The sequence below is a fragment of the Somniosus microcephalus genome, chromosome 24 (genome assembly GCF_052327205.1).
Source record: "Somniosus microcephalus isolate GS21.2 chromosome 24, FLI_Smic_1.0, whole genome shotgun sequence".
NCBI classification, from domain to species: domain Eukaryota; kingdom Metazoa; phylum Chordata; class Chondrichthyes; order Squaliformes; family Somniosidae; genus Somniosus; species Somniosus microcephalus.
In genome coordinates, this window is record NC_141010.1 from 7,326,255 (window position 1) to 7,352,208 (window position 25,954).

At 44.5% G+C, this 25,954-nt stretch overlaps 1 protein-coding gene across 4 annotated transcripts in view; it reads left to right on the forward strand.

Moving 5' to 3' along the window:
* The first annotated feature begins 661 nt into the window (after positions 1 to 661).
* Positions 662 to 25,954, forward strand: part of LOC147101016 (transformer-2 protein homolog alpha-like) — a 36,416-nt gene continuing 11,123 nt past the window's right edge. Inside the window, exons 1-4 of one of the 4 annotated variants that reach the window (XM_085966177.1) lie at positions 662 to 842; positions 7,254 to 7,387; positions 16,389 to 16,551; positions 25,268 to 25,456. In XM_085966177.1, the coding sequence (XP_085822303.1) occupies positions 807 to 842; positions 7,254 to 7,387; positions 16,389 to 16,551; positions 25,268 to 25,456 (522 nt within the window). In that variant the 5' untranslated portion in view covers positions 662 to 806. Of the gene's footprint in view, positions 843 to 7,253; positions 7,388 to 12,342; positions 12,490 to 16,388; positions 16,552 to 17,147; positions 17,466 to 25,267; positions 25,457 to 25,954 lie in introns of those variants that run through there. The other 3 variants (XM_085966176.1, XM_085966178.1, XM_085966179.1) reach the window with 3 other exon arrangements.

Below are 25,954 nucleotides of genomic sequence, written 5' to 3' on the forward strand. Positions count from 1 at the left end.
TATCCTTAGACTGTGACCCCTGGTTCTGGACTCCCCAGCCATCGGGAACATCCTTCCTGCATCTAGTCCTGTTAGAATTTTATAAGTTTCAATGAGATCCCCTCTCATTCTTCTAAACTCCAGCGAGTATAAGCCCAATCGACCCAATCTCTCCTCATACGTCAGCATATTCAACAAAAAGAGGACCTCCCAAACCTGCAACCTCCGCCACCTAGAAGGACAAGGGCAGCAGGCGCATGGGAACACCATCACCTCCAAGTTCCCCTCCAAGTCACACATCATCCTGACTTAGAAGTGTATCGCCGATCCTTCATTGTCGCTGGGTCAAAATCCTGGAACTCCCTCCCTGACAGCACTGTGGGAGTACCTTCACCACATGGACCACAGCGGTTCAAGGCGGTGGCCTGCCACCAACCTTCTCGTTGGGTAACTAGGGGGGTGGGCAATAGATGCTGGGCCTTGCATGTCTGGGACCACCCCTCTGCGGGTCACTCTAACTTGACAGCTCGGACTGCCCCGCCCCCTCACAGCAGAGGGCGGGGTCAGGCCGGGTCAGCCCGTCGGGAGGATGCCGGACGCCGATTGGTCGGTCGCCACGTCAATCAGCGCCGTCACCTCCGCCAGCAGGGGCGGTTGTCGCGCGGTATAAAAAGGGCCGGCGGTTGTCAGGGCGCCATTTTGTCAGCTGTCCGGCTGGGCGCATCAAAGGCCCTTTTTCATTCCGTCCGGGGTTTATTGTTTTTTTTTGTAAAAAGTATATATAGATATATATTTTTTTTATTGCTGTGGTTTTTTTTGGTGTTAAAATGAGTGACACAGAAGACTTGACTGACGAGGAAAGGGTGAGTTTAAACGGTGCAGTGAAGAGTCTGAGGGATTGCAGTGCTTGGCATCCAGGGTTTGACATCTCAGGGTTTAGAGATTCTCTGGAAATATTACCTGCAAAATAATTCCTTTTATGCACCAGGCAGGGTGAGCAGTAGGTTTTATTGCCCTGTTAGTGCCTCAGTTGCAAGGAGGTAGGTGTGTATCTGTAAAATGTTATTTCCTACATGCTCACTTCATGTTTTAAAAATAAATTCATTTTTATTTCCAAATAATTTTAAACATAAATTCATCTCTTTCCCCCCCCCCCCCCCCATCCTTTTCCTCTCGCCGCAATATTTTGCTTCCAGCTTCAAATCAAAGACGGTGGGTTTATTAATTATTGTCAGCCATCTTTGTAAGGTGTCTGACATTTTTTTTTAAATCTCTTTTTGCAAGAAATCTTTTTCAGAAAAGTTAAATTTAGCAACAATTTTTTTTAGCAGTTGCCAGTACTTGGAAAGGTAGTTTTTGGATGATGCATTTAACATTTTTCTTTGCAAGAGGTTGCTTTGTAAGTAGATGCAATGTAGCACCAGCAGGTCAAAGTACAGGCCAGGACTAGTATCCAATATATATTGCACAGTAGATTTGAATAGAAATGTTTATACCAGAGAGAAGAACTCAAAATTGCATTTGGTTTTTATATAGTATCCCTTTTAGGAGCAAAATATATAATGTACAAAGTGGATGAGAATAGAAATGCTTACATCAGAGAGAGCAACTCAAAATTGCATGTATTTTTTGTATATAGTATCCCTTTTAGGAGCTAGAGCTTGATTGCCATTCCTGTCGGCTAGGTTGATGAGATGGAGAAGGTCCTGAGTCTGATTACAGGCCTGTATTGAGTTAGTTGATCCTGGTCAGAGCAACAGTTGGGGTGGCAACATTGGCTTGGGTACCACTTGACTAAGGGGATGGGTGATAGAGAACACGCAGCTAGGGTCCTCGATCCCGATCGTCATCCGGTCACCCTTTGGGAAAATGCACGTATATGAACAAAGGGTGGGAACGGGATGGTGTCTGATTTTAAAAAGGTGTTGACACTTGCATATGAAGTATGGCTGATGGGTGAGATACAGGAGGATTGTTGGTGTATGATGAACTTGTACCCAAGTACCTTTAAAAGGAGAAAGAAACTACAATCGGACCTTGAAGCTACAAGCACTGAATTGAGCTGACTTTCACTTTTTCAAGCACAGTACCATACTTGTTTACTCTTTCCTTTAGTTGCATATTATTCTTTAACCGTGCATAGATGTGCTGTACAGTGAATTGAAACAATGTGTGTGCAGTTCACAGTAAAATGGTCTTTAGAGCCAAATCCTTGTTTAATTGTTTGAAATTACATCTCAATGTTATGACTATTTGAGTCAACTTCAAAGTGTTTTGCATTTTTGAGGTCCTATTGTACCCCTTGTAACTAATTAACTTTTAGTACCTTTTCCTGTTTGACTCTGCGCTTTCTTGGAGGAGGTGCTGAGTTTGACACGGAGGGAACTAAATCTTCAGTCATATGTCCAAGTTATTTGAAGTCCCCCTCAATTAGGCGTGCAGAATTTTGCTACACAACCTGTGACGGAGGGTGCGATAAAGTCGCCTGAGGTGACTCTTCCAATGATATCTTTTCACACTGCTGGGATATCAGTAATGAGTTGTGTGGGGAATTGTGCAGATAAACATGCATCCTATCATTTGTGGCATAACTAATTGAAGCTCTGCCCTGCTCTTTTTTAAGTATATTGTATTTGGCACGTTTAATGCATAGAGTCACAACGTCAGTAATTCTGCAAATAATGATAAATAGCTCCTTCACATTGCAAGTGTTGATTCAGCACACACTGTGTTGGGTGCAGTTATTTTTAAGATCTTTCACCTGATATCCATGTTCACTGCTTAAAAAATATTAAGGTAAATCTACTGCTTGGTGCAATGGTGAACTGTACAGATCAGGAATGGCCAAAGCCCAATCCCCAGTTTCTGCTGAGGTAGATGATCTTAAAGTGGCAACAATGAGGGAATTACAATTTGTCTGAGAACCCTTGGGCTGAGTAGAAAATTCAGTTCCTGCACCTGCCTGCCACCCAGTAACCGCTGCTGGAAAGTGCAGGCCTCTGCTGGTAGTGAGACTTTTGTTTTTTAAAGAATGCCACTTTGTAGTGAAATTGAAGATAATATTTTGAAAGTGTGCATTCCTTCGACATGGAGTAGGCTAATTAATATCTATAAAAATTGTTTGGTGGGGAAACTACCAACAACTTACTGTATTTATCAGATATTCAGCTATGTCTGGCATAGTAATTCTTTTCAGCTCTTTCCCCTGATGTCTGTCATCATTCACTTTTTAAACAAGTATTGTTTTATTCCTTTCTCGCCTAATTTCTTCATGTCTGCCTTGGCTCAGTCGCAGCGCACTCACCTCTGGGTTCAAGTCCCGCTCCAGAGACTTGAGCACAAAATCTAGTGCAGTACTGAGGGAGTGCTGCACCTTCAGATGAGACTGTCTGTCTTCGGTGGACGTAAAAGATCCCCACAGCACTATTCGAAGGACAGCTGGGTAGTTCTCTGTATACTGGCCGATATTTGTCCTACAACCAACATCACTAAAAAACAGATTTTCTAATTGATCTCATCACTGTGTGTGGGATCATGCTGTGCGCAGATTGTCTGCTGTTTCCCTATGTTGCAACAGTGACTACACTTCAAAAATACTTAATTGGCTATAAAGCACTTTGGGACGTCCTGAGGTTGTGGAAGGCGCTATATAATTGCAAGTCCTTTCTCCTCAGCTGACGGTGTTGAGTCCTGTATCTTGCCAAATTAGCCCAATTATTCATGCGTGAGCCTCTGCGCAGTGAGTTAGGCTATTTTACTATGTGGGGCATCACAAGCGATCCCATTCTGGCCTCACCTGTTACACGCAACCATGTGCTTCCAGCCAGGTTGTTCAGTAGCATTGAAGAGTGGGAGCCCTGTCCAATTCCACCCACCCCCTGACCTAACCCTGAAGCCAATTGTGGGACCCAATCTAGGATTGGCTAGCACAGTACAGATTTTGGATTAAACCTGTTATTCCCCTGGCCTGTGTGGCTCAGTTACTAACTGGACCAACTTGGTAAACAATTGGGAATGCTGTTTTTAAACATTTACAAACCAAGCATGAAGTAGCAAAGGAAACTAAAGAAACTCCTGGCATTTGAGTATGCAACTATTTAGTACATAGGGTTAATTGATCAAATAAACACGAGGTTACAAAGACCGTTCAGTTATATCTCAATACAGTAATTCAGTATTAACTGCCTGCTGATTTATAAATTTACAGTTGAAATCAGTGTCTGAGATTGATATAAATTGGAGAAATTCATTTAGGATTAGACTCCTTGGATAGCTGGCAAGTTAACAGCGTTAGATAGTCGGTCTAGTGAATAGATCAAAGTCTTTATGTTGTAGTTAGCAATGTTTCCAGAACTGAGATGACCTCATCCTTATGAGCTGGTTGGGGCTTCTTTCCTCTGGGAAGATGGTGTTTGCCTTCTGAGATGTCAGTGATGAACCCCCACCTGCAGAGCTGCTCTCTGTTCCTTCTGGATCCTCTGCTCCTGATAAGTTCCCCTTCTGTGGTGGTAGCTGTATCTGGACTAGTTGGCTTAAATCTCACCTTGATTTTGAAAACCTGTATTTATATCTGACATAGCCTACAATCTTAATTTCTGTAATATCGCTCCTTTGTTGGAAAGGAAGAAAAGAAAGACTTGCAGTTATTTAGTGCCTTTCATGCCCACTGGACATCTCAAAGCTCTTTACAGCCAATTAAGTACTTTTGAAGTGTAGTCACTGTTGTCATGTAGGAAACGCAGCAGCCAGATTGAGCACAGCAAGCTCCCACAAACAGCAATGTGAAACTGACCAGATAATCTGTTAGTGATGTTGGTTGAGGGATAAATATTGGCCAGGACACCAGAGATAACTCCCCTACTCTTCTTCGAAATAGTGCCTTGGTATCTTTTACGTCCACCTGAGAGAGCAGACGGTTTTAACATCTCATCCGAAAGACAGCACCGCCGACAGTGCAGCGCTTGCTCAGCACTGCATGGGTGTCAGCCTAGATTTTTGTGCTCAAGTCTCTGGAGTGGGACTTGAACCCACAACCTTCTGACTTCAGGCAATGGTGCTACCAACTGTGCCACGACTGATGCTCAGAAAACTGACTGGAGATGCACTTTCTGATTTTAGAGGTACAGTACCCTACTACATATACCAGAGACAGAATTCGTACACCTTCTACAAAGAACTAGAGCTAAGCCAAGACTGAACTTTAGTGTCAGAACACCATCTTGCATATCCTTAACGTTTAAATAAATTTCCTCCATTCTGTTGACCAATCTGAGTGATATTTTTGTTAGAAGAGTTCAGTCCTTCTGGTGTCAATCACCTCACAGCCTTGCTGACCTCCAAATCAATGAAACACCAGCACTTCGACACTTCATTTGCTCCCTAACTACTTGGGTCTTTTCTAGCAAAGGGTTCACATACAGGTTCAGATAAGGCATCTTTATGCTCCCTAAATGAGCTGCCTGTGGGCCATTGGGCTTGATACCTTCTTTACCAGAGATGCAAAAAAAGCTTTTATTTGTATATAAGCCATTATGGTTTTATTAGTATTAGCCTTGTCCTTTCCTACCATTCAGTCTGATTACTGACTCCATTTTGAGGACACATTTAAGGCAATTCTTGGAGCATTTCTCCCACAGATGCATGACTGACTTGGTGCCATTCTGTTTCTAACGGATCAGTTCAGAACTGCTCTCTTAATACTAGCGCTTTGTCATGTTTATTACGTACCTGTGTTTTACTGTACTGAGGAATTGCTGTTCTGAGGAATTACTGTAGCAAGACCAAAATTTATGTGATCGCAATAAAATCATGAATTGCCCAGAAAGATGAGTCCTTGGGACTTGTAATACTGAATGTTACAGTAAAACAGAGTGCTGATCACCATATAGCCCCCTACCTTGCTCCTTCTTTCCCACCCAGTTTGTTTATGACGGGAGGAAAAAGGTGATTCATCCCATTGTATTTTGTTCCTTTTGTGATTTTGTTTTTGTGCTCATTAAGGATCACGGCAGGGGATGTTAGTAACAGGGAAATTAAACCGTTTTCTCATTGTAGTCACAGACAGTTTTTAATGTTGCAACTGTAGCATTGTTGCAGGATGGTTTTGCTTTGCGGCAGCCCTAAAATTGTAATGTAACTCTTGAGTTGTGGCCAAATTTGACTCCAATGTGAAATGGAGTTGCGACAGCGCTACAGTTGTACTGTAGATGCAGCCTTAACCTCAGTAGGAATTGAGTTGAGACTGTTGAAACTAATTTCGTGAAGGGCCCTTAAAGCCAACAGAGAGGTGACTGTTAACAAAGCAGCTGGATGCTGCATTTAAGCCCATGTCTTGTAAGTGAAAGGACAGTGTGATCACTATCATCTATTTCACTAGATGTTAAAACCTGTGTGGAATTAATTCTATTGACCGCTGAGGGTTTCTTGAATTTTTGATTGTAGCACCTTTTTTAAGGAAGTTTTACCACGTAGTTTTTCTTAAAGTAGCTACTTCCTTCACTGTGTAGCACTTGATTTTGCCATCTTAGACCCAAAGGAACTTGAATACTGTCCCTAATTTATATAAACCAAGTAAAGGTTAATTTGCTCATCCCTGACCCGCTCGACACTTCAAAAAAAAAATCCCAAAATGGGTGGGGAAAAGTTTAATGGGAAAATTAAGATTTACAACAAGTTTTAATCTGAACCCATATACCTCATCATGCTGAATATTCTTTTTCCATTAAGGTTAATATACATGAAGAAGGTGGAATAATGGAAGATAATCAAGATAATGACTATACACACAAGTATTGCAGATCAGTCAAATAAATTTGAAGCTGAAATGAGAGCGAAGAATGGTCAGATAGAAGAGCATGCATGGTGTAAGGCATTAAGTGGTTTGGAAGGTGAAGAATACTCGGTGTGAGAAAACTGAAAAATGAAGAATGAAGAAAAGAAAAAGTAAAAACGAGTGAAGTAAATTTTAAAAGGTGTCTGGAGGAAAGATACCTAGGCCAAGTAACGTATATAGTCTATTTGTCTGTATGCTACAGTTCTAGTATAAATTGCATGCTGAAATTTATAATCCGACTGATTTGTAGAAAAAAAGAATTGGAACAAATATTATTTTAGGGACGATTTAACATTCCAGTTAGGTTAATTGGGGTTTACTTTATTAGGGAGGTGGTTGAGGAATTAAGTGCTGTAGTTGAGAATAAGATGTTTGCCTGATTAGGGTATAGTTGAAGTTGTATCTGGTTTCTATTTGGTAATGAAATGTCCTGATGCACTAGGATGGGAGATCGACATCAAGATCACGGAGCAGGAGCCCAACTGACCAGGCCAAGTCCAAAAGCCGACCTGCTTCTCGTTCTTTGTCAGGATCTCGGACATCATTCTCACATTCTAGATCAAGGTCCAGGTCACGGTGAGTGAAAATATTACAGAAGAACGTGTATATTTTTAAGACGTGTGTATAAAGGGTACTTCGCCCTGAAAATTATGTGACGTTTACAATCTTGTCAGAATTTGCATGTCCTTTAATTCTGTCTGGCAGATGTCTATTGTAATGTTGAATCTATTCTTTATTACTGACCACGAAATATAATTGGATTTCCAAAAGACCTTTGATAAGGTAGTAGACAATAGACTCGTGACTAAGGTCAGAACATGTGGAGTCGGGGCAAGCAGCAGAATGGGTAGCAAACTGGCTACAAAGCAGAAAACAGTGGTTAAAGGTAGTTACTCAGACTGACGAAAGGCAGGAAGTGGTGTTCCACAAGGATCGGTGCTGGGGCCACTGTTTGCCATTTACATAAACAATTTGGACTCGGGAATTGGAAGTACAATTTCAAAATTTGCAGACGATAGCAAATTGGAGGGGGGGTGTAGTTAATACAGAGGAGGATAGGGACAAAATGTGTGAAGACATTAATAAACTTACAGAATGGTGTGTAATTGGCAAATGAACTCCCAATATAGATAAGTGTGAGGTAGTACCTTTTGGTAAGAAGAATAGGGAGGCCACATACTCCTTGGAAAATAAGCCTCAATGAGGTAGAGGAGCAGGGGGATCTGGGGCGTACAGATACACAAATCACTAAGTAGTGACTGTGGTAAACCACTGTTGTTAGTATTGTTGTTCACTGTTAGTACTGTTGTTCACTCTTGCATATTGTTGTACTTGTCTGTGCATGCCTCAGCTGACTCCGCCCCTGGCTCCACCCTCATGGCTGGGTATAAAGGTCGCTGCTCAGAAGCCTCCAGCCCTTTTGGATACCAGGCAACCACAAGAGGCATGCTCTGTTCTTTGGTAATAAAAGCCTGTTTATTACTTTCTCAATCTCCAGTCTTTTGTAGCAATTGATAGTGCATCAATTTTATTACCAAAGTTAAATGTTGGCTGCGGATGCTGATCAACCGATGGCGCAAAACGCTGAGCAGCAGGCGCTGCTGCGAGCCCTCAGACCAACATGCCTGGACCTAGACCCCCAAGAAGCGGGTTCGTCGACTAAATTCGCACAATGGCTGCGTTGCTTTGAGGCGTATCTGGAAGCCTCGACCGTGACTCTTGATGAAAATAAACTGAAAATCCTGGCCTCGAAGGTGAGCCACCAAGTCTATACTTTAATCCAAGATGCGACGACCTACGCGGCGGCTATCGACCTACTGAAAGGGCAGTATGCACGCCCGGTTAACACGGTCTATGCCAGGCACCTTTTAAGATCTCGCAGACAGCAGCCCGGGGAATCGGTGGAAGCCTTCCTACGGGCACTGCGGGTACTCGGACGCGGCTGCGACTGCAAGGAAGTATCGGCCGCGGCACATGCGGAGGGATTGATACGAGACGCTTTCGTTGCGGGTCTAAGGTCCGACTACTCCCGGCAGAGGCTGCTGGAGAAGGGTGAAATAGACCTGACAAAGGCAGTGTCCCTCGCGCTCTCGCTCGACGCGGCCCACAGAAATATGGACGCTTTCTCCCCTCATCGCCCCGCGCCGTGGACGCCGCAATCTTGGGCCATGGGACCGCCACCTCCGACTGCTGCAGCGATGTCCAAGGCACAAAAATGCTATTTTTGTGGCCAAGCTAAACACCCTAGAGCACGCTGCCCCGCGAAGAATGCTACCTGCTCCGGCTGCGGGAAGAAAGGTCACTACGTTAGCGCCTGCAAAGGGAAGACCGCTAACGCCAGCAGCGCTGCGTGCGAACCGTGGGCGCAGCCATCTTGTCCGCCATCTTGGGCTCCCCCAGCCGCGTGGGGATCGGGACCGTGGGCGCCGCCATTTTGTCCGCCATCTTGGACGCCTCCGACTTCAACCACGGGGGAGCCGGACTCAACCACCGCCTCATCTGACGACCACATCGACTCGCTCGACCATACGCTGGCCTCCGTGACGCTGGACCAATCTCTCCCTCATCAACTGTCCAGGTCCATGATGGATATTACGGTAAACGGCCGCGCCACTACCTGCCTTTTTGACAGCGGGAGCACGGAGAGCTTTATCCACCCCGACACGGTGCGCAGTTACTCTCTCCCGGTCCTGCCGACGCGCCATCGGATCTCTTTGGCTTCCAAAGCCCAGTCAGCGGACGTCGGTGGCTACTGTGTAGTGACCCTTTCAGTAAGGGGCACAGAATACAAACATTTTAAACTTCTGGTCCTGCCCCATCTCTGCGCTGCCGTTCTACTGGGGTTGGATTTTCAGTGCCACCTTAAGAGTGTCACATTAGCGTATGACGGACCCCTCCCCCCACTCACAGTCTGCAGCCAGCAGCTTTTAAATCGCCCGCCGTGCACCATTTGCAGCCTCTCCACCCTTAAAGTCCCCCCCCCCTCCTTGTTCGCTAACCTCACCCGCGACTGTAAGCCCATCGCTACCAAAAGCAGGCGTTACAGTGTTGGGGATAGGAGCTTCATTAAATCCGAGGTAGCGAGACTCCTGAAGGAAGGGATTATTGAAAGTAGCACCAGCCCATGGCGAGCACAAGTGGTGGTAGTGAAGACTGGCGAAAAACAGCGCCTAGTTATTGACTACAGCCAGACGATCAATCGCTACACCCAACTAGATGCATACCCACTCCCCCGCATATCTGACATGGTCAATCAGATAGCACAATACCGGGTGTTCTCGACGATTGATCTGAAGTCGGCATACCACCAGCTCCCCATCAGGGCTGAGGACCGCCAGTACACAGCTTTTGAAGCTGACGGCCGGCTCTATCACTTTCTCAGAGTTCCCTTCGGCGTCACCAACGGAGTTTCTGTCTTCCAACGGGAGATGGACCGGATGGTTGACCAGAACGCGCTCCAGGCCACTTTCCCATATCTAGACAACGTCACCATCTGCGGCCACGACCAGCAGGACCACGACGTTAATCTAGAGAAATTCCTCCGGACGGCCCAGCGGCTGAATCTCACATACAACAAAGACAAATGTATGTTTCGTACTACGCGCCTCGCTATTCTTGGCTGCGTAGTGGAGAACGGAGTCATCGGCCCAGACCCCGATAGAATGCGCCCCCTTATGGAGCTCCCCCTCCCCCACTGCCAGAAAGCACTGAAGAGATGCCTGGGGTTTTTCTCTTACTATGCTCAGTGGGTGCCCAACTATGCGGATAAAGCCCGACCCCTCATCAAGTCCGCCTCCTTCCCCCTGACAGCAGAGGCCTGTGCAGCCTTCACTCTCATAAAAGGAGACATTGCGAAGGCCACAATGCACGCTGTGGATGAGTCCCTTCCTTTTCAAGTGGAGAGCGACGCATCCGACTTTGCCCTAGCTGCAACCCTTAACCAGGCGGGGAGACCCGTGGCCTTTTTCTCAAGGACCCTCCAGGGCCCCGAGATTCGACACTCCTCTGTCGAAAAGGAGGCCCAGGCCATTGTGGAAGCCGTGCGACATTGGCGGCATTACCTGGCCGGAAAACGATTTACCCTGCTCACTGACCAGCGTTCAGTGGCTTTTATGTTTCATAATAAGCAGCGGGGCAAAATCAAGAATGACAAGATCTTAAGGTGGAGAATCGAACTCTCCACCTACAATTACGATATCTTGTACCGGCCTGGGAAACTCAATGAGCCCCCAGATGCCCTATCACGTGGTACGTGCGCCAACGCGCAGGTTGATAGGCTACAGACCCTCCACAATGACCTCTGCCACCCGGGGGTCACCAGGTTCTTCCATTTTATCAAATCCCGTAACCTGCCCTACTCCATCGAGGAGGTCAGGACCATGACCAGGAACTGCCAGATCTGTGCCGAGTGCAAGCCGCATTTTTATAGGCCAGACAGAGCGAGCCTGATCAAAGCCACGCGCCCCTTCGAGCGGCTGAGCATCGATTTTAAAGGGCCCCTCCCCTCCTCTGACCGCAATGTGTACTTCCTCAATATAATTGATGAGTACTCCCGTTTCCCGTTTGCCATCCCTTGCTCGGACATGACCAGTACCACGGTCATTAAATGTCTGAATGACCTCTTCGCCTTGTTCGGTTTCCCTAGCTATATCCATAGCGACAGGGGCTCATCTTTTATGAGCGACGAACTTCGGCAGTACCTGCTCGCGAGAGGCATTGCTACAAGCAGGACCACCAGCTACAACCCCCGGGGTAACGGCCAGGTGGAAAGGGAGAATGCGACAGTCTGGAAGGCAGTCCTTTTAAACTTAAAATCTAAGGGCCTTCCGACCTCCCGCTGGCAGGAGGTCCTCCCTGCGGCGCTCCATTCCATTCGGTCGCTGCTCTGTACACCCACCAATGCCACTCCTCACGAGAGAATGTTCTCCTTCCCCAGGAAGTCCACGTCGGGGATTTCGCTACCAACATGGCTGACTTCTCCAGGTCCCGTCCTACTGCGGAAGCACGTGAGGACCCATAAGGCGGACCCCCTGGTCGAGAGGGTGAGCCTCCTCCACGCCAACCCGCAGTATGCTTACGTGGTGTACCCGGACGGGCGGGAGGACACAGTCTCCATTCGAGACCTCGCACCTGCAGGTGCTCCTGAAACACCCTCTTCGCCACCCACCGCTACTCCTGCCTACCCCCAGGACACAGTCCCCGCACGAGACCTCGCACCTTCGGGTGCCTCTGAGAGACCACCATCGCTACCTCCCATTACCCATGCTCTGACCCCTGTAGACGGCATGCAGCAGCCCCAGGGTCCGCCACCTGCTACACCTCCTCTGAACGAGACACCGGGTTCACCATTGGATGCTGCACCATCACCGCCGCTGCTGCGACGCTCAGGACGGCTTACAAGGCCTCCTGATAGACTTCAGTACACGAATTTTTAGTGCACTTCACCCCGCCGGACTCAATTCTAAACAAGGGGTGAATGTGGTAAACCACTGTTGTTAGTATTGTTGTTCACTGTTAGTACTGTTGTTCACTCTTGCATATTGTTGTACTTGTCTGTGCATGCCTCAGCTGACTCCGCCCCTGGCTCCACCCTCATGGCTGGGTATAAAGGTCGCTGCTCAGAAGCCTCCAGCCCTTTTGGATACCAGGCAACCACAAGAGGCATGCTCTGTTCTTTGGTAATAAAAGCCTGTTTATTACTTTCTCAATCTCCAGTCTTTTGTAGCAATTGATAGTGCATCAGTGACGCAGGTTAATAAGGCCATTTATAAAAAAAAAAGCAAACAAAGCACTGGGGTTCATTTCTAGAGGGATAGAACTGAAAAGTGGAGAAGTTATGTTAAACTTGTATAGAATCTTGGTTAGACCACACTTGGAGCACTGTGAACAGCTCTGGTCTCCATATTATAAAAAAGATAGAGGCACTGGAGAAGCTGCAAAAAAGATTTATTAAAATAATACCAGAACACTGAGGTTATAACTATCAGGAAAGATTGAACAGACTGGTGCTCTTCTCTAGAAAAGGAAAGACTGAGGGGTGACCTGATTGAGGTCTTTTAAGATTATGAAAGGATTTGATAAGGTAGACATAGAGAAGATGTTTCCACTTGTGGTGAGACCAGAATTAGGGGCCATGAATATAAGATAGTTACTAATAAATCCAACAGGGAATTCAGGAGAAACTTCTTTACCCAGAGAGTGGTTAGAATGTGGAACTCGGTACCACAAGTAGTTGAAGAAAATAGCAGAGATACATTTAAAGAGAAGCTAGATAAATACATGAGGGAGAAAGGAATAGAAGGATATTTTAATAGGATTAGATGAAGGGTGGGAGGAAGCTCATGTGGAGCATAAACACTAGCATGGACCTGTTGGGCCAAACGGCCTGTTACTGTGCTGTAAATTTTATGTAACATATATGTCCAATCAATCCTGTAGCAATTCTGGCAATCTTTTATGGGTGGAGGTGGAACAGCACCTTTTATACTTTGGCTCATTTGATAGTGCTCTTGCTTCTGAGTCAGAAGATTGTGGGTTTAAATCCTGCTCGGGACTTGAGCACATAATGTAGGCTTCAGTACATACTGAGGGACTGCTGGATTGTCAGATGTGCCATCTTTCAGATGAGTTGTTAAACTGTGGTCCTGTCTACCTGTTTCAGTGGATACAAAAGATTCCAGTGTACTATTTGATAAGGAGCTGGTAGTTCTCCTTGTGTCCTGGCTAACCTGCTCTCAAACACCACCACCAAAAAAACTAACTGGTCATTCATTTCATTTAGTTTGCTGTTTCTGGGATCTTACTGTGTACATACTGGCTTTTGCTTTTACCTACCCAACAGTGACTACATTTCAAAGGTAATTCATTGGGTGTGAAGCACTTTGGGATATTTGAGAGCAGGATAAAGGGCTACAGAAATGCAAATGTTTGCTTCTTCGTTTCTACAAGGGGATGGCTAGGGATGACCTAAGAGATTTATGAAGATCATTTTGAACTAGTATGTGTTTGGTCCCAAACCAACATGAGACAGCATATGTGTAATTGACCCGGCTCACTATTCTGTTTGTAATGTTTTAAACTGACCAAGAGCAGATTTTCCCCGAATGCCAGTGAGTTTATCCAGTGAGCAGCTGAGTTCTATAGACTGGCAAGGTTCCATTTTGATCCTCTGTGCTAAGTTAGCTGAAGCAGTGGCTGGAGTGCAGAAATTGTGCTCGGTGTCTCTGCTTAGGGAGGAGAAATCCGGGAGGGCTCCCACTCCTGAGCATTATCTAGGAAGTGTGCATTTGAGGACAGCATCAGGCATAGTGATGATATCTTCTGCTATGGGACTCTGCCTGTTGAGGCTCACACATGAATATTGGTCACTTGAGTGAGGTACTAGAGGGACACTGGTGTCTGTGGATGCATACACCAATGTGGCGTTAGTGCCTTCTAAAGAAGAGAGGTGCAGGAAAAAAATTAGGGGACAAAACTGATCGAGATCTTTGAAGCATTCGGGAATGAAGGAAAGTGAATAATCACTTTAATTTAAATTTATAGATTTAAGTTCTTAAACACCTTATTTTAATGAAAGTAGACTTGTGCAGTGGTTCTCTGGTGCTAGATGTCATAACTTTGCATTCCATTCATGGGGTCCAAGTTTGAGTTCGAGCCTCAACTGGAATTAAATGATCAGTGTAGATGAACATTGTCTATAAGTGAACACAGTATCTTGTGGTGGAGATCTCCTTTTGAGAGGAGAGAGCAAGAGAGAGAAAAGAAGCTGGGTGAGGATGTAACCTGGGAATTGGACATTGAGGTGGCTTTAACAGACTCTATGGAAAGGCCCACAGTTCAGATATCCAGCATAAGTATAGTAACTGCAGGTAGAAGGAATGGTGACCATAGAAAAATTGAATGGGTAAATGTATCTCTGTCTGCACACAGATGTCTTGTATTGGCTGTTATGTCTTTAAGCCAGTTTATAAGTATTTCTAAATGCTTGAGCTGAATACTACTTTAGTTGATATTCTCTTATTAATGTTGAGGTGGTTGAAATTAACAGAAGCTTAACTAACTGTTCTTTGCTCAAAAACAAGAAATCCCCCTTTTGGAAAACTAATATTTTGCTGCAGTATTGAGATTTTTTAATTGCATTTTTTAATGTTCTCCTTCCTTGCCTGAAGCTGGTGACTCATACTTGGGTGTATAGTTCCATGAGTGCCTCCAGTTGGTGTCTGAGGTGTCTTTGATCATTGTGGGGAGTGGGCGGTGTTGCATTTCAAGGTTTTTCCCCAATACTTTTTCTTGTGTTTACAACGAAAAGGTGGTTTCCAGCCTCCAGTGCTCAGAAACCTGTCCCTGTGCTGTGCAAGATTTAGTATGTTCAGGTTTAACAAGCTCCCAAATGTATATAATTCACTGGAGATTATGAAAGACCTATCGGAATCTTCTATCTCCCAAATGGTGGTGCATACCATGTTATGGGACCAGTTCCTACAGGGTAAAACAATTAGTCAAATTTATTTACACTTTACAAAAGCCTATATATTGCAGCAAGATATTGAATCAACATATAATACTCAAAGAAGGAAATTGGAATCAGTCCATTGGAGTTAAAATACCCTTTTATAGAATGTCTTCAGATTCTGAAATGAAGGTTTTGGATGAAAGTCAAGTTTGTCTCTTTGTAGACTTTCCAGATGCATAATGTGAGGACAATTAGAATTTCAGTTCATCCATGGAGTTAGGATTTCCTGTCAGAACTAAAGGGAAAATTGCTCAGTACATTTCCTAGTCCAAAAGCCTCTGAAGTCAGATCCATGACTAAAGATAAGAGCGGTCAGAATTATTGCATGGAATCGGCAGATTATTTCATGTCATCGGGATTCCAAGTACTTGTTAGTGCCTTGACACTACAATTCAATTAGTGCCCTGTATCCCCACTAACTTCAAGATTAACTAACCTGGCTAGATCCTGTAGACAACTCCTCTCCAAGCCTTTCATTTTGTAACTTGATAAGGGAAAACAACTTCCATTTTAACTCTAGCTATTTTAAAATTTTATGAAATGTCGCTCTGCCACAGGGGCAACTCTTCAATCCGAATATGACTGCCTGCCACACAGATACTGTTCCTAAAACATTACAGCCAAATCTTGCTCCCACACCACCGATTCAGTGGACTGTGGCTTGCTCAGCACATGAAACCTGGTACATTCCTTGCTCTGCTGCATTAGTTGCACATTTATGCAGTGAGCTATTGAGGGAACTTTCATTACTCTTGCTTTGATGCTTTGATTTTGCTGTTTAAAGAATTATTATTAATAATTACAATCATTGGCTGTCTATGGAAATAAGTTTAATTTGAGCCCTACTCTTTATATAAATGCAAGTCTTTCTGTAAATACAGTGTCTTTCACAACCTCCGGATATCCCTTTACAGCCAATGAAGTACTTTTGAAGTGTAGTCACTGTTGTAATGTATGAAATAAATGTAGTTATTGAGGGTCTTTTTGAAACCATTGCTTCCTGTCGGGAACATTTATAACCTCCTCCAGTAGAACATCCGTTTAATTAGATTCCTGTTTTAACAGGTCAGCCTCTCGACGCCGCTCGAAGTACTATTCACGATCCAGATCACACTCTCGGTCGTACAAGAAAAGATCCAGGAGCCGATCTTACTCTCCTGTGTACCGGCGTCGGCGAAGCAACAGCCACTCTCCCATATCGAGCAGACGACGCCACGTTGGAAACCGGGTCAGTGTACATTGTCGCCCAGTGCTTTTTCACAATCCGGTCGTGTAAAATGAGTTTAATTTGGCAAGAAAACTTGCCCTTTGGGAATTCACCTTTCCACTAACGAATGTGGATCGTGCATCCAATGCTTCTGGATCATTGCCACTCAGCAACACTATTTTATAGAGCACAGGAACAAGTTGCAGCAGAATATATTAAATTAGGTCCAAACAGGTAAAATTCATAAGATCATCCATCTAGAATTGAACCCCAGGGAAATGAATGAGCTAAAATCTGTATAGGGAGAAAATGTGGTCCCATATAGCCTTTACTTGTACCTCCTACTTTTTCCTCCAAAAAAGAGGTAGGAGCTTACTACCACACAGTTGTGACCAGATATAAGGTGCTCTATGCTATGACTGGTCAATGCCACTGAACAGTTGGCTGGCAGCAGTGTTCCTTGGCAGTTTGAATGTCTTTCACCAGTTCTAGGGGCTTAGTTGAGGTAGGTGACCTGTGGTGACTTGGGTGGGTGTATGTTTAGTATTGCTTGTCTTTCTGGGGCTGTCGATTGATTTCATTTACTTTTGGTTTTCCTCCCTTTTTTTTTTTTAAAGGTTCACTCATCACACGCCATTCTCTGGCCACGATGGGTGGGACAGAGACCTCCCCTTGGGTCTCTGCTAGTGCTGTTTTGCAACTGGCTACTGTTGGGTGCATAAAAATGGCCCAGATCAACTCAGCAGCCAAGTGCAAAGGGTCTGACCTCTGTTCAACATCTCCCTAACAACTCAGCTGAGATTTGCAAAACTGCTGGTGCAGCTCACTCCTACACTGAGTACTGGTGCACACCAGGCTACATTCCCACTCAATGGTTAACGTATCAGATGTGCATTCTGTATGCCTAATATCCAGTATTTATTCAGCAAATGCAGGTGAGTTTTTTTTATATTCAGCCCAATTTTTAATGGAGATTAACCAATAGCATTAATTTTATCCAAATTGGTGCTGTCTCAGTATTTTAGAGGTGGCGGTTCAGTTTGGGTCTTGTTACTTTTCACTTCCCTTAAGCCGTGCATAATTTTTCGTTGGGCATGTGACCTGATTCCAGGCGTGCTGATTTTGCTCCAGTTGACCACCACAAGCAACATGAAATGCTAACTTTCAGTGATTCCACCCCCCCCCCCCCCCCTCTTTCATTTTGGAACAGATGTCAAGTCTACTCTGCTACTGACCAGTATGGCAGCGATTTTAAGAAAAAGAAGTTGCCAAAGAACTTATGTTGTCTTATATTCAAACCTTCTATTCCCATACCAGGAATATGACATGATGTGCAATTCTATTCTGTAGGGACTACAACTGGGTGCCCAACCCACACACTGATCAACCAATCACCTACCATGTCATTACAGTTGGCCAATCAGCATCCTTTTGATTGTGTATCTTAGCCAATCATGGGACACAACCTTACTGATGCTATCAATCAGGTTCAGAGCTCCTGGCCAATCAAAGGCTGTTATTTCAAAATCCAACATGGTGCCTGGCCACTGTGTACATCTGCTATGCCTAAATAAACAATTATTTTCACATGTTTTTAGTTATTTACATTGCAATAAACACTAAACCACCAGCACTTTCCAAAGAAGCATAGTCCCCTGCAGTAAAAACCACAGATAAAATTGAGGAGGAATTTCACCAGAGATACAGAATTACCAAAATTGATGAGTTGCAGCTTTAATGATCCAAGCCACAGCCCCACCAGTCTGAATCTCAGTCCCTGCAGCCTCCACACCTCACTTCCAGTTTGGGCTTTGTGTATTTGGGAACCATAACTTTCCTCTTGGTCGGTAATGTAGTTAGTTTTATTTTCCCTTGTACTGCCACATTTCTCTTCTCTCCCATTACTGAAAATGTTAACTACTAGGGTATGGTTCCAAGGGCAAAGTCGCCCTCGGTTACCTTGCCTGAATGGCCATTATCCATCTGTGGGTCTTCATGATGAGTGTTGGGAGGGTCTTTGATTTTGGGGGGTGCGGAGAGATCACCTTTGAGGCGGTCTGCACAAAGCGGGATTAAAACGGAGTGTACGTAAAGTGTTTTATTTGGGAAAAAGAGTGGGAATTCGGAGTAGAGGGAGGAGTCACTGCTTTTTGCCGACACTACTTGTGGTGCTTTGTGCTGCAGGTAGATATTTAATTTCAGCACCCATAACTTAATCTAGATCACAAGTAGTCAAGAAACTACACTGTAAACTAAGTTACCCAATTACAAATTTAATTAAATAAAACAAGGTCATATAGGGATGGCGGTGCAGATGGTGTGCCACAACTGCAGCATGTGGGAGTTTGTGGAGAGCATTGTGATCCCGGACAACCATGTTTACAATAAGTGCCTGCATCTTGAACATCAGTTTTTGAGCTGGAGTCTGAGGTGCAGACATTGCGGGGCATCAGGGATGGGGAGAGTTACCTGGACACTTTGATCCAGGAGGGAGTCACACCCTTTAGGTTAGGTAGTAGTACAGGTCTGGTTAATGGTCAGGGACAGGAGGGTCTGACTGCAACTCAGGCAGGTAAGGGGACCCCAGGTGCAGTGCTGGAGGAGCCTCAGCCTTTGCCCTTGTCCAACAGGTATGAAGTTCTGAAATAACAACAGAAAACGCTGGAAAAACTCAGCAGGCCAGGCAGCATCCGTGGAGAGAGAAACAGAGTTGACGTTTCAGGTCGAAGACCTTTCGTCAGAACTGGTATGAAGTTCTTGCTGCCTGTGTGGATGAGGGAAAAGCCTGCAGGATGGATGAGCAAGCTGACCATGGCACCATGGTGCAGGAGGCCATTCAAGGTGGGGGGGGGGTGAAAAGGAGTAGTTGTAGTAAGGGACAGTATAGTCGGGGATAGATACTGTTTTCTGCAGCCGCGACAGAGTTCCGATGGTTGTGTTGCCTGCCAGGGTTAAAGACATCGCCTCATGGCTGGAGAAGAACTTGGAGGGGAGGATCCAGTTGTCGTGTTCCACGTAGGAACCAATGACCTCGGTAGAACTAGGAATGAGGTTCTGCTGAGTGAATTTGAGAAGCTAGGATCCAAATTAAAAAGCAGAACCTCAAAGGTAATAATCTCTGGATTGTTACCTGAGCCACGTGTAAATTGGCAAAGCGACAAACAGATTAGAGGTTTAAATGCATGGCTCAGTGTGGTGTGGGAAGAAGGGGTTTCAGTTCATGGGGCACTGGCACCGGTACTGGGGAAAGAGGGAACTGTTCCTTTGGGACGGGCTCCACTTAAACCGGGCTGGGACCAGTGTCCTAGCAAAACGAATAACCAGGGCTTTAAACTAATGAAGTGTGGGTGGGAGGATTCAGGGAAGAGTAAATTTAAAAGCAGCGAGAAATGTCAAGGCTCTAGAGCAGAGTTTTGGGTAAAAATAAGCAGTGGGTCAGGAAGGGACCGAGAGTAACAAAGGTAATAAGGTATCTGACTAAGATGACATCAGGGAAAAAGAGAATAAGTCAAAGCTAAAGGCACTATATCTGCGCAAAGCATTTGCAACAAAACAAAATAGATGAATTAATAGTGCAGGTAGAAATTAGCAGGGTTTGATCTAATAGGCTTAACAAAGATGTGGTTGCAAAGTGGCCAAGGTTGGGAAATAAATATTCAAGGATGCTTAATTATTTAGAAGAGATAGGCAAAATGGAAAAGGAGCAGGGGTAGCTCTGATAATAAAGATGGGATAAAGACAGTAGAGAGAAAGGATCTTGGCTCTGAAAATCAAGAAGTAGAATCAGTTTGGGTGGAGCTAAGAAACAGCAAGGGGCAGAAAACATTGGTGGGACAAAAGCAAAATACTGCAGATGCTGGAAATCTGAAATAAAAACAAAATGCTGGAAATACTCAGCAGGTCAGGCAGCATCTGTGGAGAGAGAAACAGAGTTAACGTTTCAGGTTGATGACCCTTCGTCAGAACTGGAAAAAGCTGGAGATCTAACAGGTTTTTAAGCAAATGCAGGGGCAGGGAAAGGGGGGAGGGGAGGAAAGAACAAAAGGGAAGGTCTGTGATAGGCTGGAGACATTAAGAGATGGTGCAAGGCAAAAGGAGATGGTAATGGGACAAGTTAAGGGAAAAAAAATGGCTCTAGATGAAGTGTAAATAAATAAATAAATAAAATGAATGGGGGGGGGGGAAAAGAATAGGGGCAGAGGTTATGGTCTGAAATTGTTGAACTGAGTCCAGAAGGCTGTAAAGTGCCCAATCGAAAGATGAGGTGCTGTTCCTCAAGCTTACGCTGAGCTTCATTGGAACAGTGCAAGAGGCTGAGGACGGTGAGGTCAGAGTGGGAGTGGAGAATTAAAGTGACAGGCCACCGGAAGCTCGGGGGTCACCCTTACTGAACGGAGGTGTTCCGCAAAGCGGTCACCCAATCTGCGTTTGGTCTCCCCAATGTAGAGGAGACCGCATCGTGAGCAGCGACTACAGTATACTAAATTGCAAGAAGTACAAGTAAATTGCTGTTTCACCTGAAAGGAGTGTTTGGGGCCCTGGACAGTGGGAAGGGGGGAGGTAAAAGGGCATGTATTGCATCTCCTGCGCTTGCACGGGAAGGTGCCGGGGGAAGGGGAAGGAGTGTTCCGGGTGATAGGAGTGGACCAGGGTGTCGTGGAGGGAGCGGTCCCTTCGGAATGCTGAAAGGGGAGGGGAGGGGAAGATGTGTTTGGTGGTGGGATCACGCTGAAGGTGGCGGAAATGACGGAGGATGATTCGTTGAATGTGGAGGCTGGTGGGGTGAAAGGTGAGGACTAGGGGGAACCCTATCGTGGTTCCGGGAGGGAGGGGATGGGGTGAGAGCAGAAGTGCAGGAAATAGAACGGACACGGTCAAGGGGTGTGGCAACCACAGTAGTGGGGTATCCTCGGTTGAGGAAAAAGGAAGACATGTCGGAAGCACTGGTATGGAAGGTGGCATTGTCAAAGCAGATGCGGCGGACACTGAGAAACTGGGAGAATGGAATAGAGTCCTTACAGGAACATTGGTGGGAGTTGTTTATAGGCCCCCAAATAGTAGTTGTAATGTAGGGTAGAGTATAAATCAGGAAATTAGAGGCTCATGTAACAAGGGTAATACAGTAATCATGGGGGACTTCAATCTGCATATAGACTGGGCAAACCAAATTTGCAGTAATAGTGTGGAGGACGAATTCATGGAATGTATGCAAGATAGTTTTCTAGATCAGTATGTTGAGGAACCAACTACGGAACAGGCTATTTTAGATCTAGTATTGAGAAAGGGTTAATTAATAACCTTGTAGTAAAGGAGCCTTTAGGGAAGAGTGACCATAATATGATAGAATTTTATATTGTGTTTGAAAGTGATTTAGTTAAATCCGAAACTAGGGTCTTTAATCTAAACAAAGCAAACTACGTAGGTATGAGGGGCGAGCTGGCAAGGTAGATTAAACTACATTAAACGGTATTACGGTAGAGAAGCAATGGCTAGCATTTAAAGAATTAATGCATAATTTACAACAAATATACATTCCTTTTAGGCACAAATCCCACAGGAAAAGTGGTCCAACTGTGGCTAACAAGAGAAGTTAAAGATAGTATTAGATCAAAGGAAGAGGCTTATAATGTTGCCAAAAAGAGTAGTAAGCCTGAGGATTTTAGAATTCAGCAAAGGAGGACCAAGAAATTGATAAAGGGGAAAAAAGAATGAGAGTAAACTAGCGAGAGGCATAAAAACAGACAAAGCTTCTATAGGTATGTAAAAAGGAAAAGATTAGCGAAAGTAAATGTGGGTCCCTTACAGGCTGAGACAGGAGAAATAATAATGGGGAATAAGGAAATGGCAGAGACATAAACAAATACGTTGTGTCTGTCTTCACGGAAGAAGACGCAAAAAACTTCCCGGAAATAGTGGAGAACCAAGGGTCTAGTGAGAATGAGGAACTGAAAGAAATTAGTATTAATAAAAAATAGTACTGGAGCAATTAATGGGACTGAAAGCCGATAAATCCCTTGGACCTGGTGTCCTACATCCTAGGGTTTTGAAAGACGTGGCTATAAAGATAGTGAATGCATTGGTTGTTATTTTCCAAAATTCCATAGATTCTAGGAAGGTAGCAAATGTAACCCCACTATTTAAGAAAGGAGGGAGAGAGAAAACAGGGAACTACAGACCAGTTAGCCTGACATCAGTAGTAGGAAAAATGCTAGAATTTATTAAGGACCAGGTAACCGGGCACTTAGAAAATAATAGGATAGGGCAGAGTCAACACTGATTTATGAAAGGGAAATAGTGTTTGATAAATCTAAGTTTTTTGAGGTTGTAACTAGCAGACTAGATAAGGGGAAACCAGTGGATGTGGTGTATTTGGATTTCCAGAAGGCATTTGATAAGGTGCCACACAAGGTTATTAAACAAAATTAGGGCTCATGGGATTGGGGGTAATATACTAGCATGGTTTGAGGATTGGTTAATGGACAGAAAAGAGTGTAGGAATAAACAGGTCATTTTTGGGTTGGCAGGCTGTAACTAGTGGGGTACCACAAGGATCAGTGCTTGGGCCTCAGCTATTCACAATCTATCAATGATTTGGATGAGGGGACCAAATGTAATGTCCACGTTTGCTGCTGATCCGAAGCTGGCTGGGAATGTAAGTTGTGAGGAGGACGCAAAGAGGCTTCAAGGGGATATAAACAAGCTAACTGAGTGGGCAAGAACATGGCAAATGGAATATAATGTTGAGAAATGTGAAGTTATCCACTTTGGTAGGAAAAATAGAAAAGCAGAGTTTTTTAAATGGTGTTCAGAGGGACCTGGGTGTCCGTATACACGAATCACTGAAAGTTAACATGCAGGTACAGCAAGCAATTAGGAATGCAAATGGTATGTTGGCCTTTACTACAACAGGATTTGAGTTTAAGAGTAAAGATGTCTTACTGCAATTATATAGGGCCCTGGTGAGACCACACCTGGAGTATTGTGTACAGTTTTGGTCTTACCCAAGGAAGGATATACTTGCCATAGAGGGAGTGCAACGAAGGTTCACCAGACTGATTCCTGGGATGGGGGGGATTGTCCTGAGGAGAGATTGAGTAGACTAGGCCTATATTCTCTGGAGTTTAGAAGAATGAGAGGTGATCTCTTTGAAACATACAAAATTCTTGCAGGGCTTGACAGGGTAGATGCAGGGAGAATGTTTCCCCTGGCTGGAGAGTCTAGAACCAGGGGTCACAGTCTCAATAAGGGGTCGGCCATTGAGGACTGAGATGAGAAATTTCTTCACTCAGAGGGTGGTGAATCTTTGGAATTCTCTACCCCAGACTGCTGTGGAGGCTCAGTCGTTCTGTATATTCAAGACAGAGATCGATAGATTTTTGGATATTAAGGGAATCAGGGCTATGGGGATAGTGCAGGAAAGTGGAGTTGAGGTAGATCATCAACCATGATATTGAATGGATGAGCAGACTCGAGGGGCCAAATCTCCTGCTCCTATTTCTTATGTCCTTATTCATCACAGCCAATCCTGATTCTGTCCACGCTCAAAATATACATGCATTTGCAGCAGGGGTTGTGCAAAGCCATCAGGAGCAGGAACTCCGGATGATTTTCCTTTCCTAAAATAGGGTTGCTGGAACTTATTTTAGCACCCTTACCTTGGTCTGGTTGAGATCAGGTAATTCTGCACAGCAGTTTGGAAATGAAAGCTGTGAGCTTTTTGATCTTTGTAGCTCAACTACTGACCACACCGATTGAAAAGGTCCCAGTTACAATTTCCAACCTGTACTGAGTTTACTGATCTGAGCCAGGTGGCAGTAGAAGTGGTCCACTTGGCCTTGGCATTCCTGCACTAGGGAGCAGGAAATCAGCCAAAGTTCCTGCTGCTGATCACTATCCAGTGATTCCTAAAGTTGCTTTTGTCAGTGTACCTCAGGTGATGACTGGATGAGACTTAATTGTGACACCTCCTCGAATAGCCTTCTGCCTTTCACTGTCTATGTTCACATGTGGAGAAAGACCACTTGAGCAAGTTAGAAGATGCCCACCAGCATGTGCTGGTGGAACTATGCCATGGGAAGTGCCATCCCTTCAGGAGCGGAGAAAAGTGCAGTAAACTGAGGGGGAAAAGTCCATGGATTCCCCCCCCTCCCCCCCTCCACCTGCGAGTGCAACCTGAGATTGTACAGATAATGCAGACAGACATTCAACAAGTATAGGTTTAATCAGGCCCATTCTCATGTGCCTCTATTTTGTCTACTGGTTTTGTTTAGTTTTATTAATGAAAAGTAATTTTCTTATTGCAGTTAAAATAACTTGTGAAAATGGGCTTGCTAAAAGAAAAATTACTGGAAGGGAACTTTGGTATAATGGAAAACATTAAACTACTACCTGGTAGAACAAGTTTTAATCTGTTTTAATAGTTTTACTACTGTGTACTCAACCAGCCAGTTTTGCTCAGGCATCTGACTGGCATCCAGAACCAACCTGGACATTGATCTGCAGGATTGCAGATGAAATCAAGAGCCAGTGGGGCTTGTTCACAAGAGTGGCTCGTAGCTGAGAGGAGACACCTGAATATCTCCTACCAAGTATCCATTACATTACAAGTTTGTTCCACAGCAGCTACACAGGGAGGGAGGGAGGATTCTATATTTCAAATACTAATGTCTGTATTGTTCCCATTCTAAAATGAAATGTAAACGTTATCATTGACCTGTTGTTTTGGTTTCCTCTCTAGACCAACCCAAACCCTAATAATTGCCTCGGAGTGTTTGGCCTGAGCTTGTACACCACCGAACGGGACCTGCGCGAAGTGTTTTCTCGATACGGACCACTTGCAGGAATCAATGTCGTCTACGATCAGCGGACAGGAAGATCAAGAGGATTTGGATTTGTCTACTTTGAAAATGTTGAAGACTCTAAAGAAGTATGTTTACACAGCAGTGTGAATATCTGTTAGGGGACAAACTAAGTGTTCTTCTGTTGCCAGTTCACATTCAGAAGTAACAAAGAGCCTTGATTTGCTGCTGTCTATCGAGTCTGAGAGCTGTAAAGGCTGTAATTTCAGACTGTCCAATGTGAAGTCATCTCAGAAAGCTTAAAATGTTGCCCTTCCATAGTTTTTTTGCAATGATGAATAAGATAACTAAATATAGTATACTTTGATAACCTTGCAAAAATCGTAAATGTAAAATCTATCGCTACAATTTATTCACAGCCTTGAGGTAAACCAACTTGTATATTTGTTAGTAAAAACTTCCTTTTCCTGTTCTACTTTAAGATTAGATTTTTCATAAACAAAAATTTTAGAATGGGATAGCCTCAAGTACTTGGAAGCCATGCTGTGTAGGAGATTCATTGGCAGCAAGACTCTATTAAGAGAACCTATTACAGAATTATCTCTTTATTCCATCCTTTCCTCAAG